At 28.2% G+C, this 17068-nt stretch overlaps 2 protein-coding genes across 7 annotated transcripts in view; one reads left to right on the top strand and one right to left on the bottom strand.

The window, feature by feature from the left end:
- Nucleotides 1–2960, top strand: part of LOC127278969 (odorant receptor 22c-like) — a 32030-nt gene extending 29070 nt beyond the window's left edge. For 2 of the 4 annotated variants that reach the window (XM_051300969.1, XM_051300968.1), the window contains 3 exons: nt 1213–1349; nt 2246–2378; nt 2675–2960. In XM_051300969.1, coding sequence (XP_051156926.1) covers nt 1213–1349; nt 2246–2378; nt 2675–2728 — 324 coding nt within the window. In that variant the 3' untranslated portion in view covers nt 2729–2960. Of the gene's footprint in view, nt 1–1212; nt 1399–1520; nt 1689–2245; nt 2379–2674 lie in introns of those variants that run through there. The other 2 variants (XR_007842571.1, XR_007842570.1) reach the window with 2 other exon arrangements.
- A 3423-nt stretch (nt 2961–6383) lies between these two features.
- LOC127278965 (ankyrin-3-like) overlaps nt 6384–17068 on the bottom strand; it is a 117847-nt gene continuing 107162 nt past the window's right edge. Inside the window, exons 29-30 of one of the 3 annotated variants that reach the window (XM_051300958.1) lie at nt 10717–16881; nt 6384–6656 (exon numbers count right to left, since the gene is read on the bottom strand). In XM_051300958.1, the coding sequence (XP_051156915.1) occupies nt 10736–16881 (6146 nt within the window). In that variant the 3' untranslated portion in view covers nt 6384–6656; nt 10717–10735. The remainder of the gene's footprint in view (nt 6657–10716; nt 16882–17068) is intronic. The other 2 variants (XM_051300957.1, XM_051300956.1) reach the window with 2 other exon arrangements.

The following is a 17068-nucleotide window of genomic DNA, read 5'->3' as shown; positions in this document are numbered from 1 at the left end:
ACTTTTAATTTTTTGTTCGGACATTTCAGGAATTTTGCCTCATATATATATTTTCTCCTAATGAATAAGTTAAAACGACAAGTAAAATGAAAAATGCACAGTTAAAAACGTTTGTTTACATTAAAGATCAGCTCAAGGACAACACAACATTAGTACAAACATACAACTATTTTAAATGTTATACTTCTTAAAATTCCAATTTTATAATAAAACAAGAATAATATTAATTTATCTATTTCAACTTATTTTATTTCATATATTTATTATGATTATGATAAACAAATGTCTCACTGGAAGTTTTTTTAATTTTTAAGTTCCCCACAGACTTTTTTTCGTCAAAGGTTAGAAAACGCGATTACCGACCTTCACTATTTATAATTAATTAGTATTAAAAAATAAATAATTCTTTAATTTTTTATTATGCTGTCGTCTTCTATGTACCCTAATGAGTGTGTATACGAAATGACAAGTAATTTCATTATCATTTGTCAAAGATACGACGATTTAAGTTAAAAAATTTAATGAAATTCGTGAAAATTTTTTTTTCAGTTTTTTGCATTTAATATCCACGGTTTTTGTCCTATGAAAAAAAGTCAAAGGAAAAAAAGATGCTCCTTTTTTTATATCAAACAGGGTAATACGTTTTAAATATCAAAATTTCGAATTTCAATTTTTCGAACATTTTGTGTCGTTTGACTGGCTTTAGAGCATCCAGCCGAGCGCTCGGCGAATTGTTCCTCCCGGCTCCTCAATTTTAAAAAATTACAATACTTTCGAGGAATGATCTTAAAGGAATCAATATTACGAAATGAAAATAATTTTATTAAAAAATTTATTAGTTATTGTAAAATATGGATTTAAAGTATATAAGATTCTAGAAACTGACACTTTTTCATCTAATAGAAAATATCGTTAAAAAAATATAATTTGACATGAAAATGTAAAAGAAATATTGAAATTTTTAAACTTCATTATCTCGAAAAGTAGCTTTATCTCCAAAGCGAAACTTTTGGAATGAATTTTTATATTTCGGTAAGAAAGTTGTTAATGTTTAAAGATTGTAAAAATCATAAAAGTACGCTCATTTTAATTGCTGATCCATATTTTACAATAAATAATAAAAATTTTAATAAAATATATAATGACTCTTCTATAAAGTTTATCGTTTAAAAAGAATATTGAACTAGACTCTAATTTTATGCTGTCATTCAGGGTGTGTTAAGTATGAATAATCCCGAGGAAGCTTTAAGGTTTGCATGTTACACAATGTGTCAAGTGTTTCACATATTTCTTTTAACACTACCAACTCAGCATTTACTGGATAACAGTCTTACTCTTTCTAGTTGCATGTACAACTTATTTTTAATCTATTTAATATTTCTTTAATTGAAAAAAGTGGTAAATAAGATTAAAACATTAATTTATACTTTGCAAAGAATTCTAGCTTTGTTTATAATTGTTGCTAGGCGCAGTAGTCAGTAAATAGTCAGCAACTCCCTAATAACATAATTTTTATTCAGGACCGGATATACCACGGAAACATGCCTCTACATAGTGAGAAATGAAAGTTCCATAATAGTCGTCTACTCGACGTCTAGAAAGCTTAAAATTGATCTACGTCTAGATTTAGTCTAGAATGTTCATATCATCAAAGTAGATATGTTTTTAAGGCTCAGAAAATTGTTAAAGTAACTACCTACGACTTATAAAAAAGATATAATTTTCGAAAATAATAATAAATTTTTTTTTTTAATTTAATATTCTATTTGAAATTTTTAGTCCACATTTTAAATTCGATCAAAAATATATTTTCTCTTAGTGAAATATTACATACGTTTTATAAATTTTAATGTTTTAGAACCGTTTTTGTACAGTATATCCTCTAAGTAAAGGGTACAACTTACCCTACTCCGAAGTAGTGTACCGAATATTACAAAAATTAATATTATATTCCACTGAAATATTCAGATTATAATTATAATATAAATTTACTTATAGTTTAGCTTCGTAGCCAAGCACGATGTATTTTGATATTTCACTTTCTACTGACTTGTAATTGAAAAATATTAATTTAAATCTAAAAATTTTGAAGTTGACAAAATTCTACTTTTTAATTAATAACTTGCAAATAAATGTTTTAATGTTATGAACTTTGGTCATAAAATAAATAACGATTGTCTTCATATTACATTACAGTAAATGTAAGGAACAAAATTAATATATTTAAACATTGATTTAATTATAGATACAATACACAATGGTATTATCTATCAACTGAAACAAAAAAACTGTTACTTATAATAATGAGAAGAGGAACTAGACCTACTACATTTATTGTTGGCAAAATATTCATACTTTCGTTTCAGTTTTTTACAAAGGTATGGTATATTTTTTAATTAAATATCATCAACATATGCATTAACATGTAAGATGCATTACTGTAAGATTAAGTGTAAGATTACACCGTATTATTACAAAGCTTAGAAGTAATATTACCTTGTTATTAAGATAATATTACGAGCTGCTTGGGTGTTTCATAAAAATAAGTAAAAATCAGTTTTCATTTTTATTTTGAATTCCAAGATTATAAAATTCGAAATACCATATTACTGCTTTTATTTGTTACTAAGTGTTCCATTAAAAATGTTCCTAATTTTTATAAAATTAATTATAGGTTCTTCAAACATCAATGTCGTACTTTACTGTATTGATGTCTGTGCGAGGCTGAAGTGAAAATTTGACTGTTGTATTATGAGATGATTTTGATATTTGAAGTCATTTTAAGAAAATAGTTTAGTTAAATAGTTACAGATAGACAACATGTTAGAGTTTTAAAACTAAGAATAATTGTTAGAGAATGTAATTGTATTACATTGCATTGTTATTGTTCGTTTTTCAATCTTCAAATTTGAGAATAACTAAACACGTTGTAGAAATTTTCATTGAGTCATAATTATTTTAAAATACACAAAAATTGTCCAAATGTTCAGTAAAGTTTCGGTGCCGTGTGGGTTTCAGATTTTGTTTTTCAGTTATCATAAATATTCTCTCTAAATTTGAATCAGCGAAAATTTCACTGTTTGAACTAGTGAATCAAGTTTTCATTACGAATCAGCGGTTACAGCTAATAAAATAGCGAATAAAGAAAATGACATTTTTCACGAAAGTATATGAACCATTGATTTATTAGTGAAATAGAATATTCCGCTGATTCAAATAGTTAACTGTCTCTGATGCGCAGCTTACAGCTTCTTGAAACAGCAATTATGCGCTGCCAATGAGTAAAGTTAAGCTAATTCAAATTTATAGAGTTGGATTAAAATTTACAATTTTATAACATTAAGTCCACGAGACCACGTAATCCACTTCTCTTACTGATTTTTTTAATTGTTTTATAGCATTTACTAGAGGACAGGAGATAATTGGGGTAATTAGACAAAACAGCTTAGATTTAAAATCTTTATAAAACATGACATTTAATACGTCACTATTATGATACAATTTAAACAAATGAACGTTATTTAAACATTGTTTACAAATTCAACTAAAACACTGTAAAGAATATTTTTAAAAATCAATATATATTTTAATTATAATTTATATTAAAATTATTGTAATACAGAGCGGAAAGATATATTTTTTATATTCTTTGCTCACATTAAACATTGTCATTTCGTAGTGTTGATAATACTAAATACATGTGTCAAAAAGTTTTAAAAGTTGCAAGATGTCTGCAATTAAACAATTACATAACTTTTTCAGGAATAAATGGTTTTTTTGAAAAACATATTTTTTATCTGCGGAGATCCTGGGGAAATGTTGATAATGTCTCAGGGACATCATAAGGACAACCAAGGGACTTCTTTAAGATGTTCAATGTATGGTCCAAACATATGATAATTACAGATAATTTTATATCGATGGATTCGTAAACAAATAATATTACGAAAATCGAAGTTAGTTTCTGTTCTGAAAAAGAAATCCGTAGAAGAATGACACAATATAATTAAATTATTATCGAGTCTCAGTTAATATTTGTTTTCGTGGTTTGAAAATCTGTTATATTTGTATATTATTTTATGTATGAATTAAAGATAATTGCTGGAGATTTATTAGCGATAACTTGTCGATTCACGATTGAATGCAAACTTTAGATCTTAGCAACGTTATCTTTTGTCTAACTATAAACACTTTACAAGATATAAATTCCTAGAAAGAAGTTAGATAATTATTTATTTTCATATGTACTTCTTCCAAAATATTTAAAATTAAATATTTTTCGGCACATATATTTATCACCCTGAACACTAAGAAATAACTATTATACAAAATCTGTCATTCAACAGTTCAGAATGAAATAGAACGTTCCATGTACTTTTCGTTAAGTTTGTTGAAGAAAAGCAATAATATTTTGGCCTTAGACATTTGTCTACTTTGAATCAATAATAAATCATTTAAAGCCATAAGCAGGATTACAATATGTTTAAGAGCATTTGAACCTTCGTGACGTCACAAATCATGGCGCATGACACGCAAACTTCTCAGGTATGTGAAAAGCACAATTTTGAATATTTTTTAAAAAAACCTTTTGGAAAATGTTCAGAATAACATAGACTCTGTCTGTTATGTGCGGAAAATTCAAAATTTTGCGTTTAAAACGTTTTTTAAACAATGTTAAGGTCACAAATCATGGCGCATGACATGCAAACTTCTCAGGTATGTGAAAAACACAATTTTGAATATTTTTTAAAAAAACCTTTTGGAAAATGTTCAGAGAAACATAGACTATGTCTGTTATGTGAGAAAAATTCAAAATTTTGCGTATAAAACGTTTTTTAAACAATGTTTAAGTTGGTTGTCACAAGTAAGGAAAAATACACGAATTGCTTATATGTAGGCATTGTTTAAAAAACGTTTTAAACGCAAAATTTTGAATTTTTCGCACATAACAGACAGAGTCTGTGTTATTCTGAATATTTTCCAAAAGGTTTTTTTAAAAAATATTCAAAATTGTGTTTTTCACATACCTGAGAAGTTTGCGTGTCATGCGCCATGATTTGTGACCTTAACATTGTTTAAAAAACGTTTTAAACGCAAAATTTTGAATTTTCCGCACATAACAGACAGAGTCTATGTTATTCTGAACATTTTCCAAAAGGTTTTTTTAAAAAATATTCAAAATTGTGCTTTTCACATACCTGAGAAGTTTGCTTGTCATGCGCCATGATTTGTGACGTCACGAAGGTTCAAATGCTCTTAATGAAAAAAGTTACCCAGGTCCGTTCAGGAAATTGGATAAAAATATGAATAGACATATACAAAAATTTTAATTATTTGAGAAATTTAATAAGGATAGAAATATTTAATACGTAAACAGCAAATTTTTTTAATATTGATGTTCTAGGATTGAAATATTGCATTTAAATATTATTTATGTTCACATTCAGATAACATTGCAGTACAATATTTTACTATACGAAGATAAAAATTATTGTTCAAATTGTTCATGTAAATGTACATGAACCTGATCCTGTACTTTTGAACCAGCAAAGAAACTACTGGTGAAGTTATACACACAGTAATCATTATATTTAATTAATTCATACATTTTTTTTGTTTTATTTCCGTAAATAACACACATGATGTCTTTTGAGCAAGTGTGCTCACTGTAAATTTTTATGAAACGAAAATTAACGGTCGAACTTACATAGAACAATAAATAAATTATTGAAAATATAAAGTCCCAAGAGGATATTCACATGAAATAGAAATAATTTTTAATAAAATAATTTAATAAACTTAAATTTTCCTTGTATATATTATATTTACAGTAAAATTTTTTTCATTTTAGTTGTGGGTTTACTTATAAGATCAGGTTAATGTGCATAAAAATGTACAAGGGCAATATTCTCGAACAGAGTTTCCTTGTGTGGAACTTTTACTTCGATTGATATAGATCAATCATTGTAAAGATTCGAAAAATAATCACCAATCAGAAGTGTCGTAAATTGTTGTAAAGGTTTAAATAATTTCGAGAATAGGAGCCATGATGGATTTAGTACAAAAATTTTCAGCTAGGTATTATTTCGAAATGTTGCCCTAATAAAGATATTAATATTTCTATAATATTCCGAACTTTGTACGGCAGTATTTAGGCAATATTTCTTTCCTATGTTGTGCTGTTTAGGTATTTATTTTATTAAAACGTACTCTTCAAAATTTCTATTTTTCTAAATAGAAATTTTGAATCTTTAACATTTTATTGTATTATAGACATGTATATATACTAATATAGTATTAAACTGAAATATTGTTCATAAATAAAACAATAACTTTATAATACACTACAATGTTTTGTAATAACTTATTATCAAAACAATTAAATACTTATTAAGTACCATATTCATGTTTTTTATGTAGATGTAAGGTTATTTTTGTACTTTACATTACGTTAGTCTGTTAAAAGTGTTAGCAAGTAAACATTTTATAATTACTAAAATTTAAATTAGCATGCATAATCAAATCTAATCAATTATAAACGAATTTCTTGACACTTTACTTTCTTCATTTAATAATGTGTCATATATAAAGCATCTTGCGCCATACTTGTATTTATTGTTTATGTTTGTGCCAAACTGATATAAATGGTCCATTATCTGAAACAAAATTTCCAATTGTTTTTAAATTTTACAAGTTTTTTAAAATTAGAAAACATGGATTACACACTGAAAAATTAAATATAATACTATACATCATAATAAGACGTTCAAAATAAAAATAGCAGACCTCCTTTTGACAGATGGATTCAAAATAAAGTTTGATCGAAAGTTGTGATTAAATTCAATATAAGAATATAGTTTGAAGAGGTCAATTTATGTTTGGTAATACACGACCATATTATAGGGCGAATCTCTAGCGAATCGGTTTAACGCGGTTTAAACGGAAAAGCGTTGGGAATACTCAACGGTCACTAAAAATGTTGTTTGAACAACAAAATATGATGAAGTAAAAGGATTTATATAAAAAAGTGTTCATGTTTCATTTAATTCCCTACTTATGTCAAATTAATGCAATTTAAGATATATTTATAATTTTATGTATTTTTCGACAATATGAATTTGCAATTCGTAAGCAATTTTATTGAATTATTCTGATGAAAAAATCCCAACCACTGTCACTAAGAAGACATTTTTGAACAAAGTTCGATTGTATAAAAATTCTACATAAATTTTAAAGAATTACATTAGAAATTAATAAATAATTCCTTCAATTCTATTATAATTAACTGACCACGGATTCATAATCAGAAGCATCCCCAAAAATATTCGAGTACCGTAAAATGAGGTGAAGTTGGCGATTTTTCTAAGTTTTTATTAAAAAACTATGAAAAAAACATAAAATACAACTTTAATACTTTTAATATATAAAATTTCACTCCTCTTCTTTAATATTATTACATAAAAAAATCTATTTATTTTTCAGAAAAATTTTTATACGCCCTTTTATTGTCGCGGACTTTTCCCTGAAATATGGGGTAAAGTCGGCAATCATTTAAAAAATAGTCATTGACAAACCAAGAATGTTAGTTTAATTAAGTAAAGTCAACTTTTGGAAGTAGTGGATGTCAAAAAGTCAAAATAAACATCTAATAACGATTAAATAAATATTTAAAAGCATTTTTCATTATATAAATGTCTAACCTCCAGAACATTGAGGTTAAAACTCATTTTTCATAATATTTTTTAGCAAAATTATACAAATAATAATTTTTTCCTGCTGTTTTCGTTTTAATTTGGAAGGAACATTTCTTTTTTCACATTTTGTAGATTAGAAACAAGTAGAAAAGGAAAGTAATGTAATGTTGTTTAGTTTTTTACTGTGGCCGACTTTTCCCCCGAATCCAATAATATTTGTAAATGAATGTTTTTTAAAATTCTTGTTTATTTTATGACAATTTATCTTTATGGTAAATTATGCCGCAGGGATGTTTAAAATACGTTGTTCAATCGTATTTGTCATAAAAAAATTTAAATAGAGCTCTATTTCACTATTTAGTGAAAATGTAAAACCCTGCTAAAAATGTCGGATAAGAAACGGACACAAACGTCATTTCCCTCCCACTCGCCGGGAAAGACATACTTTTCTCCCCCTTTACAGGTAAGAAATGGTGTACTTTCGGTGCGTGTGTTAGAAAAAAATATTTACTTCACTATGTGTCGAACATTTTTGGACATTTCATGAAGTGCTACAGCCAATTATACACTTTTTGAGTCTAAATACACAATACGTCCAAATATAAAATGCATTTCATGATAATTATGTCCAAGTCGTTCAATGCCGATAATGAAGAAATTGTATTAACAATTAATTTCTCATTATTATTTCCACGGTAAGTCTAATCTTTAATTCAAATCAATTAATCATTCATTTACAAATCAATACAAATATCTGTCTATTAATGTAGTATCGTTAGTACATTTGATATAAAAAGACTACTTATATATTTTATAATTTAAAAGAAGATAAACTAGATGTTCATTTCATGACCATTTAGCTTCCTCATCATGATACACTTATATTCAAGATTAAAAGAAGGATTACAACTAAAATAGCGATCAATTTTATAAATATTAGTAAAATGTAAAATTTGTATACCTCAATCGATTTGTTTTTATGCCAGCAGTGGGATTACTAATAGCGCTAGTCGCTATGTAGCGCTTTTTGTTATTTAGAATTAAAAACTTACATATTTTTAGTGAAATTTGTTCCAAATCATGGCCAAAATAAAATACCGTTGACAATTTCTTCAAACCTTAAACTGCAAGATGGTAATTTAGAAGAAACTATAAACATAACCCCTCTAAATAAGGACATTGACATAGAATTCATGTCAATTTCCTAAAATATTTTATCTACGTAGCAAACAAATACAACATGAAGGTGGAATCAATTCTCTAACTTCATGTTTGCCAACTGTTTCTTTCAAATAAAATAATCAACTAGTGACGAAATAAATTATACTTTAATATTGCAAATAACCTATTAATTTAATAAATAACAACTTGAAAAATAAATTATCTAGTTTAATGTTAAAATAATAATTTATAAAGGAAATAAATTTTTTTAATTTAATTTAATAAATAAAAATTAAGAAAATTAATCTTATTGTAAGAATTAAAAATAATAATTACATGAGATTTAAAATTAGGATATTCTTTACCAACTTAAATTTTAAAATTGATAAATTTTTTAAATTAAATTAATTATTTTTTAATTAAATTAATTTAAATTTTCATTTTTTGAAAAACTCTTTAACTCACAAAAAATGCCTTATACATTTTTTTAGTGAACCTTTGCGTGAGAACAAAAATTCTATTTCTGAGGTTATATCTTCAAAATTTTTTTAATTACATTTTTTTTTCCATTTTAGACAATGTCTAATAGAAACTTTTAATCCTATGTAAAAGATAATAAATATAAATTCAATAAATATTTAATTATTAATATGAAAAAGAAAAGTAAATAGTTTATTATTATTGGATAAAGTTGAATTATTTTCTTGATTTTTTGTAAGGATAGAAATTGGAAATAAAAGTGTTAATATAATAGGTAATATTAATAATTATCATTGCCTCGAATTGCCTTTTATAACTTTTGAGATTTGAAGTGTTACACTTGAAAAATTTGTCAGTCTTTTAGATACTTCTTTAAATTGCTTCATTTCTTCATCGTGGGAAATCCTTATGAATTTGATACATTCTTGATTCCAAAAAACAAATTGTTAAATTATAAAATAAAGCAAATATGAGAAAAAAAATACACAGAAAAACAATTGTACCAACCTAAATTTATCAAAATGATACTATTTTTTTAGTCACCCGATAGCTAGAAAAATTTTTAAAGTGAATGTAGCTTTGAATCGCTACGTAGCGAAATCTTCGTATCGCTGTCGCTATTTGTAATCCCACTCCAGGAATACAATTTTGACAAGAATTAATTAAAATTTTTATATCAGAAAAAGTTATTTCAAAAAATACAAAAAACGATTATTTTCAAAAATTCAAAAAAATGATTTAATCTATAGATTTCAGTAAAATATGAACTTTATATAGGCTAATCGACTCGTTTTAATGCAAGAAGTAAGTTTTTTTACTAACCAAAATTAAATTTACAAAGAAAAAAATATTTTGAAAAAAATTTTTTTTTTAATTTTGAAAAAATTGTAAAAAATAAAATGTTGTGAATATATTCGGAAATCCTTGTGTCAGATTTTAGGTATTAATGATTACAATAAGCAAACAAAATTTTAGGACAATTGGTTAAAACGTTTCTGAGATAATTTGTACACAATATTTTGTGACATGCACACACACATACACACACATACATCTGAACATTTGCTCAGGACTTCATATATATTATTTCTAGATGTAAATGAGTCCATATAACCCAATTTAAAAAATCGAAAAACGTCACGAATGCAAAGCTTCCTCATGAGGAAGCAAAAATGAATCTGGATGGAAAATAAATAATACACCGCGCACGGTAATAAATAAAAGTGATTATCTCGAAAAATACGATAGAAAACAGGATCTGTAAGCAAGAAGACTAGAAACAGGAGGTTCAACTTGACCATCCTAGTTAGGCCTCCTGTTTCTAGTCTTCTTGCTTGTGAGTAAACCCCTATAAGTTTCTTATGTAGAATTATATACTTACTTATAATGTGTTGAACTTCCTAAGTGCCACCACCTGAACTGGAGTTTGTTTTATCATTATTAGTTGTGTACGAAAGCAACCGTGATGAAACATCAGCTGCATATTCTTCAGATCGGTTACTACTTGTTTCACTTTCCTGTAAAAATTTTTCAGACTCTTGAAGTTCTCGTTCAGGTATCTCGAGAGAATCTGAAGAAATTCTTCTTGCAATATGATAACTTTCACCTATTTCTGTTATAATATCCTTTGGATCCCTCAGGTTGTTTAGTGAATCTGAACTCAATGAGGGTAAATCAAGAGTTGTTTTTAATTCCAAAGAATCCGAACTTCGGCACATTAAATTTTGCTTTATTTCTGAATTATCTTCTATCTCCAACGAATCAGTACTTGTTTCCATAATATTTGTTCCTTGCGTTTGCTGAATTGTAGTTGGAATATCAGCTTCTGTAACTCCTTTTTCTACTTCTATCTGAGAAATGTCTTCCGTCGTATCATCCTGCCTTTCCAATTTTTCAACATTAGCTTGAGCAATACGAATTATTTCGTCGATTTCCTTAATTCTTTTCTCATAATCATCTGAACCCGAAGTACTTTGATTCCCAGAACCATGTGCACTGATATGCGTTTTAGCCTTTGTCAGACTTTCTAATTTAAATTTATTTTCTGGACTTTCATGGTCTAATAAATCTTCTTCTTCCTTTGCTCTTAATTCGATTAAATGAGCTTCTTTACAAGCTTTTTCTAAACCTTCAAAATCTTTCAAAGACGATAAAGAAATATCGTCACCATGCCCAGACCTACTTGTGTATCTTCTTGGAAGACTTCCATTACTTCCTGAGTCTTGAGATCCACTACTGAATTTCTTAGAGTTTTCCAAGGCAACTGCATTTTCTAAATGCTCAAATTCTTGAAGGGAACTTAAAGAAACATTATCATGATCAGTTGGTTTTATAAAGTATTTCTTGCCAATTATTGTGTCATAATCAGGTGTACTCCCAAAACTACCTCTTATGCTACCAACACTTCCAACTGATTCCTTGTGACTTCCCATGCTACCAAATTTACTACTTCCGGCTTCAAAATCAGTTATTTCTTCTTCTTTGATGTCTTCTAAAGGTCCTCTTTCGTATTCTATATCATACAATCTAGCATCACTTTGAAATTGCATCTCAATCCACTTCTTACGGCCTTCGTCTTGTTCTTCATCAGAATAAGATTGAGAATATTGTTCATCATTAGAAGCTTGCGGGGGACTTTCTTCTGATTCAAATTCAAATAATTCATTGTTTCTAGATATCTGACTAGTAGACACTTCTTTTTCGTCTTTCTTTTCCGTAATTAGGTTTTCTACATCCCTGTCATAATTTTTAATACTTGTGCAATGAAAGGACCCAATTTTTATACTTTTTCCCTCTGAATCAAATTCTTTAGCTTCTTTTCCTACTTCTTCAATTACAACAAAATCATCCATGATGTCTGGTTTATCTACGAGCTCAAATGAGTCACTATCTGGCGAATTTCGGCCATGATCATCTTTTTCTATAACTGTTTCAATTGACATTCCAGAAGTAGAAGAAGTGGACATGCTAGCTTGCTGAAGCCAGGTTCTGGTCGATACTTGTAGGTCATCATTTTTCTCATCTGGATCTATAAAACTTGATCTTTGATCTAATGAATCTGGTTCAAAAGAATTTGCTTGATCCTCTTGACTGTCAACACTTTCAGATTCTCGGGATATTATTTGAGTAGAAACACTTTGAATACCTTCTTGATTTACTCGAGTTGTTATAATATCAACTGATTTAATAATTCCAAGTTTTGTTTCGATGGTTGACGTAGATAAATCAGATTGGACTTCAATAACTCTTTCTGCCTCTGATTGCATTTCTTCATTCAATTTCGATTTTAAACTATTATCTATAATATTTTCTAATTCTTGTTTTGAATTTAGATCTGTCAATTGGCACTGACTAGACTCTGGATTTTTGCTAGACTTTAATTCTAATTTTGTTTTCTCACTATCTACAATGTTTTCTATGACATCTTTGCATGAATGATCTTCTACAGAAGAATCTTTAGATGACTGAGGGAATATCATTTCAGAAGATCTTTTCATTCTACAAGGAATATCACTGTCAATAGTTTCCATTGTTATTTTTGGAGGAACAGTAGTAACCTGATCATCATCCAGAGCGATTTCAAGATTAACGTCCATTACGTCTTTTTCATCCATGTCTGTTTCAGAAGGTACTAAAGTTTCTGATAACTCGCTTGTGCTATCTACACTGCCAAGATGTCCTGAACTTAATGAATTTAGAGACTTCATTGATTCTCGAGAACTCAGAGTGTTTGCAGCGGTCTGATAATCTTGAGAAGTTGGTCGAGAATGTTCCATAGACATCATTGCTGTTTCGTATTCAGAAAGGGTTCCTGAGAAAGCTGATTGCATTGTGTCGAATTCAGATGAACTGGGTCTGCTACCACTTCCGATTTCATAATCACAAGATTGATAGTTGCTTTCTCCTGAACTCTCAGGTTCATTTTCTGTAATAGTTTTTTTCGGTCTGGAAGGTTTTAAACGTTTTCTAGGGGCAGGTTGTGGTGGTTGTAATGAAAAACTGTCATCTTTATTGTCTGTGTCTGAAATAGATCTACTTGCAGGAATTGGAGAAGAAGAATAAGACTCATCAAAACTAGCATCTTTTAAGTTTTGAATAGATTGCTGACATTCTATTTGATCTACATTTGTAACGGTACCAGTTATTTGGTTTTCTTTACTACAATCACAAATACTTTCATCACTTCGTAAGGAAATGTCTTTTGTATCCACTGTGGATGTTTCTGAATTATCTTCCTTATCTTTTGTGCTTTTCCATTTATGTTTAACAACTGGTGAACCAGACATCGGCGTTGAATCATGATCAGAACCTTTTTCTGAAGATGATGCTCTATATAAAAATGGTAGTTCGTTTGGAATTGTTTCAGGCTGAATTTTAAATTGAAATTCTGAAGGAGAGTCTTTAATGTTAAATACAACTTCATTATTTTCACTTAACTCTTCAATTAAATCTTGTTTAGCTGCTTGTAGAGATTCTTTCACTTCATCAATCTCCTTTTTAACAACTTGGTCCAAAACTGTTATTGCATATTTAGAAGTTAAATTAACGTTTTGTAAGTCTTCTTTTTTTATCTTCAAGGCACTAGGATCGTGAATTGGTTTATCTTCTTTATCTGTAACTTTTTTATGCTCTTCATGAATAGATTCTCCTTTTGTATTTGTTTCACTTGCTTTTTTAGAATTGATTTCTTTAATTTCATTCGTTGAATCATCTTGAAAGCATGTTTCTGTATGTTCTTGATCTTTAAATGCCTTATTTATTCTTTCATTTGACAACTCATCCGCAAAGTGTTCTTGGAGTTCTTCCTGTTCTTTTTCTGATGTGTGAATGATTTCCTGATATTTGTCTTGTGTTATTTGTGTTTCTAACTCCTGATCAGTCACTTTTGTAACTGTAAATTTAGATTTAAAGTTTTGAGACATATTTAAGTCTTTAGGAGCATCTTCATCTTGAATATCAATTTGCTGTTCCGGTTCAAAACATATTTCTTCGTTATTCTGTGGTGCAGTGTCTAATACTTGGCCAATCGTTGAGTGATATTCTTCTAATTCTTTATTAAATTCTTGAAAAGGTTGTAAACTCTCTGAAATTTCAATCTTCTCGTCTCCAATCATCCAGTTAAGAGGTTTAATTTCTAAATCTTTCACTTTTGATCTTGGTGAAATCATTGGAGGGCTATGGATTTCAAAACTGTCTCCTTTCTTTGACATTATGATACTCTCTGTATAAGATCTAAGAGGTGGAAGTTCAGATGGTGAGAAATTCACATTCGTTTCTTCTGACATTACAGTAGGACTTTTTGGTAAATTTCCACCGGTTGCTTGATACATTTCGTCAAGTGCATCGGCAGCTGCACTTTCATGCAAGGTTGAAACTTTCGTACCTGTTGTAAATTTGGAGAAATCAGTATCTGTTAAATCTTTTGCACATTTTAATTCAGAACTTTTATCTCCATCATTCTCTATTAAAGATATGTCAACAGAATCTTTTCTTGAATATATTTCTTCCTTAGGTTCGATAATTTCTAATACTCTAGCCTCACTCAATTCTGAATAATTTGTTTCTTCTTGACCTTTTGTGGAATCCTTCATTTTACTTTCCGGATACTGTTTATCCGACGTTAAATATTTCTTAGATTTTAATACATCACCCTCCAATACAAAACCTTCTACATCTTCCAAGTCAATGTGGTCAGAAATACTGCTAGAACTTAAAGTTACATGAAAACGAGATGATGAAAGACCCTCTTTGTCTTGAAGAAATGATTCATCATCTCTTGCTAAATCTTCGCTGACACTAACACTATCTTGTGTGTAATCTTTTTCAAAAATTTCTTCCTGTATTGAAGACCCTGACTCAATATTTTCTTGTAATATTGATTTTTCTGTGATATCATGGAACTTCTTTGTTAAATCATCAGCAAGTTGATTATCGGAATCTTCAGAGTCAACATGTTCTGAATCTTCTAATTCTTTCTTTAAACCATCGGAAGAAATTGATCTATTCTTTAGTTCTTTCTCTATTGACTTAACAAGCGTTTCTGCAATATTTGTTGCTTCTAGTTTAGTCATGGCTTGATCATAAGGTGGATGAGATTCTTCTTTAGAAATATTTTTAGCATCAAATGACTTGGATTCTTCCTTGTGAAAGTATTCATCAGCAGTTACATCACTAATACTTTCTTTCAAATTAAGTAAATCAGTTTCTATTTTCATACCAACATCAATTTTACTTTTTTTCATTTTAGTAAAATCCTCAACTTCTTTTATTATTCTCTGTTTGTCTTCTAATATTATGCTTTTTTGACTTGCTTCACTTTGAACCACTGCCTGAGAAGCAGAGGTATCTACAATCTCTTTATCAGACGTTAGCATGATTGATGTATTTTGAAGAGTTGTTTTATTTAACTCCTTTATGTTTTCTTGGCTTTCTTGTACTAATTTTTCGGGAAATTGTTTTTTCAAACATTTTTCTGATGTCATTTTTGATTTATGATCTTCTTTTTTTTCTTCTAATAAAAACTTATTATTACCTTTTAAAATTTCTGAAGACATAGTTTCGATTTTTTCTTGTGTTGTTGAAGCTTCTTGATCTATTATTGAAGTTACGACAACATCAGATTCGTCTTTCAAGGTGTTTAAGTCCTCAAACATTTTTATTGCGTCTTGCGGTTGAGCTGTAAATGTTTTTGAAAAAATATGTGTTTCACTTTTTTTCTTTGTTGAAGTAACTTCTTCCCTAACTACTTTCTCTATTCGATGATGTTCTTCTTTGGGCTTTAACTCTTTGTTTTCTTGAAGTTTTATTGGAATGCGCGATTCCAATTCTGTTTTTTTTACTGCATCTCCAGCAATTGGATTTGAAATTGAAGGATTTAAAGAATATTCTGAAGATGCGTCTAGTATGTTTTCCATTTTATTTTGTTTATGTACAATTGATTTATCTTTTTCAGTTTTTGACATCGCAACAGGAATATTTGATTTAAATTCTTTTTTTATTTCTATTTTATTTTTTGACTTTTGCATAGTTACCGTCTCCATTAAAGGAACAAATTCTTCTTTTTTTTGAACTACTTGTTTTTGACATGCTTCTTTTACATCTCTCTCAATTTTTTGGACTTCACTTGTTTCTGGTATTGAAAATGATTCTTTCTCTACTTTTTCTTGAAACATATTTTTATTCGTTGTCTTTATATTAAATTTCTCCTTATCATCTTCTTTTTTTTCAAAATCGAGTTTACCTTTAAAGCTATCATGCGCTATTACTTTAATTGGAATCTTAGAGTCAGATTTACTATCAGGAAGAAAAACATTGTCTGGTTTAATTACATTAACTTCTTTCTCTAATGCTTCCAATTTATCTCTTTTGGAAGACTCTTTCAATTTTTTATGTAAACTTTTTTCATTTGTACTTTCCATTTTTGTTAAACTTTGAGATGTACTTTCCATTTCTAAATTGGAGGATGTACTTCCTTTGTCTTTAAATTTTTCATAATCCTTCATCTCTTCTTTTTTATCGCTGCTTTGAAATTGTTTCTCTTCTGCATCTGAAAAAAGAAATATATTGGTGTTTATTTTTTTTATTATTTGATGTACCTGCATAATTATTTTCTAACTTTTGATGTAGTTTTAAATTATAATTTCAAAACTTAATAGGGAATATAAGTTTAGGCGGTTCAAAAAATCGATTTTTTAAATGCAGAAATTGGTAGTAGAAATATTCAAAATATGTTT

The sequence above is a fragment of the Leptopilina boulardi genome, unplaced genomic scaffold (genome assembly GCF_019393585.1).
Source record: "Leptopilina boulardi isolate dan_hultmark-lab unplaced genomic scaffold, ZJU_Lbou_2.1 LbouV2_213, whole genome shotgun sequence".
NCBI lineage: Eukaryota > Metazoa > Arthropoda > Insecta > Hymenoptera > Figitidae > Leptopilina > Leptopilina boulardi.
The sequence above is the reverse complement of the archived record's forward strand: the minus strand, read 5'-3'. Positions and strand labels throughout refer to the sequence as shown.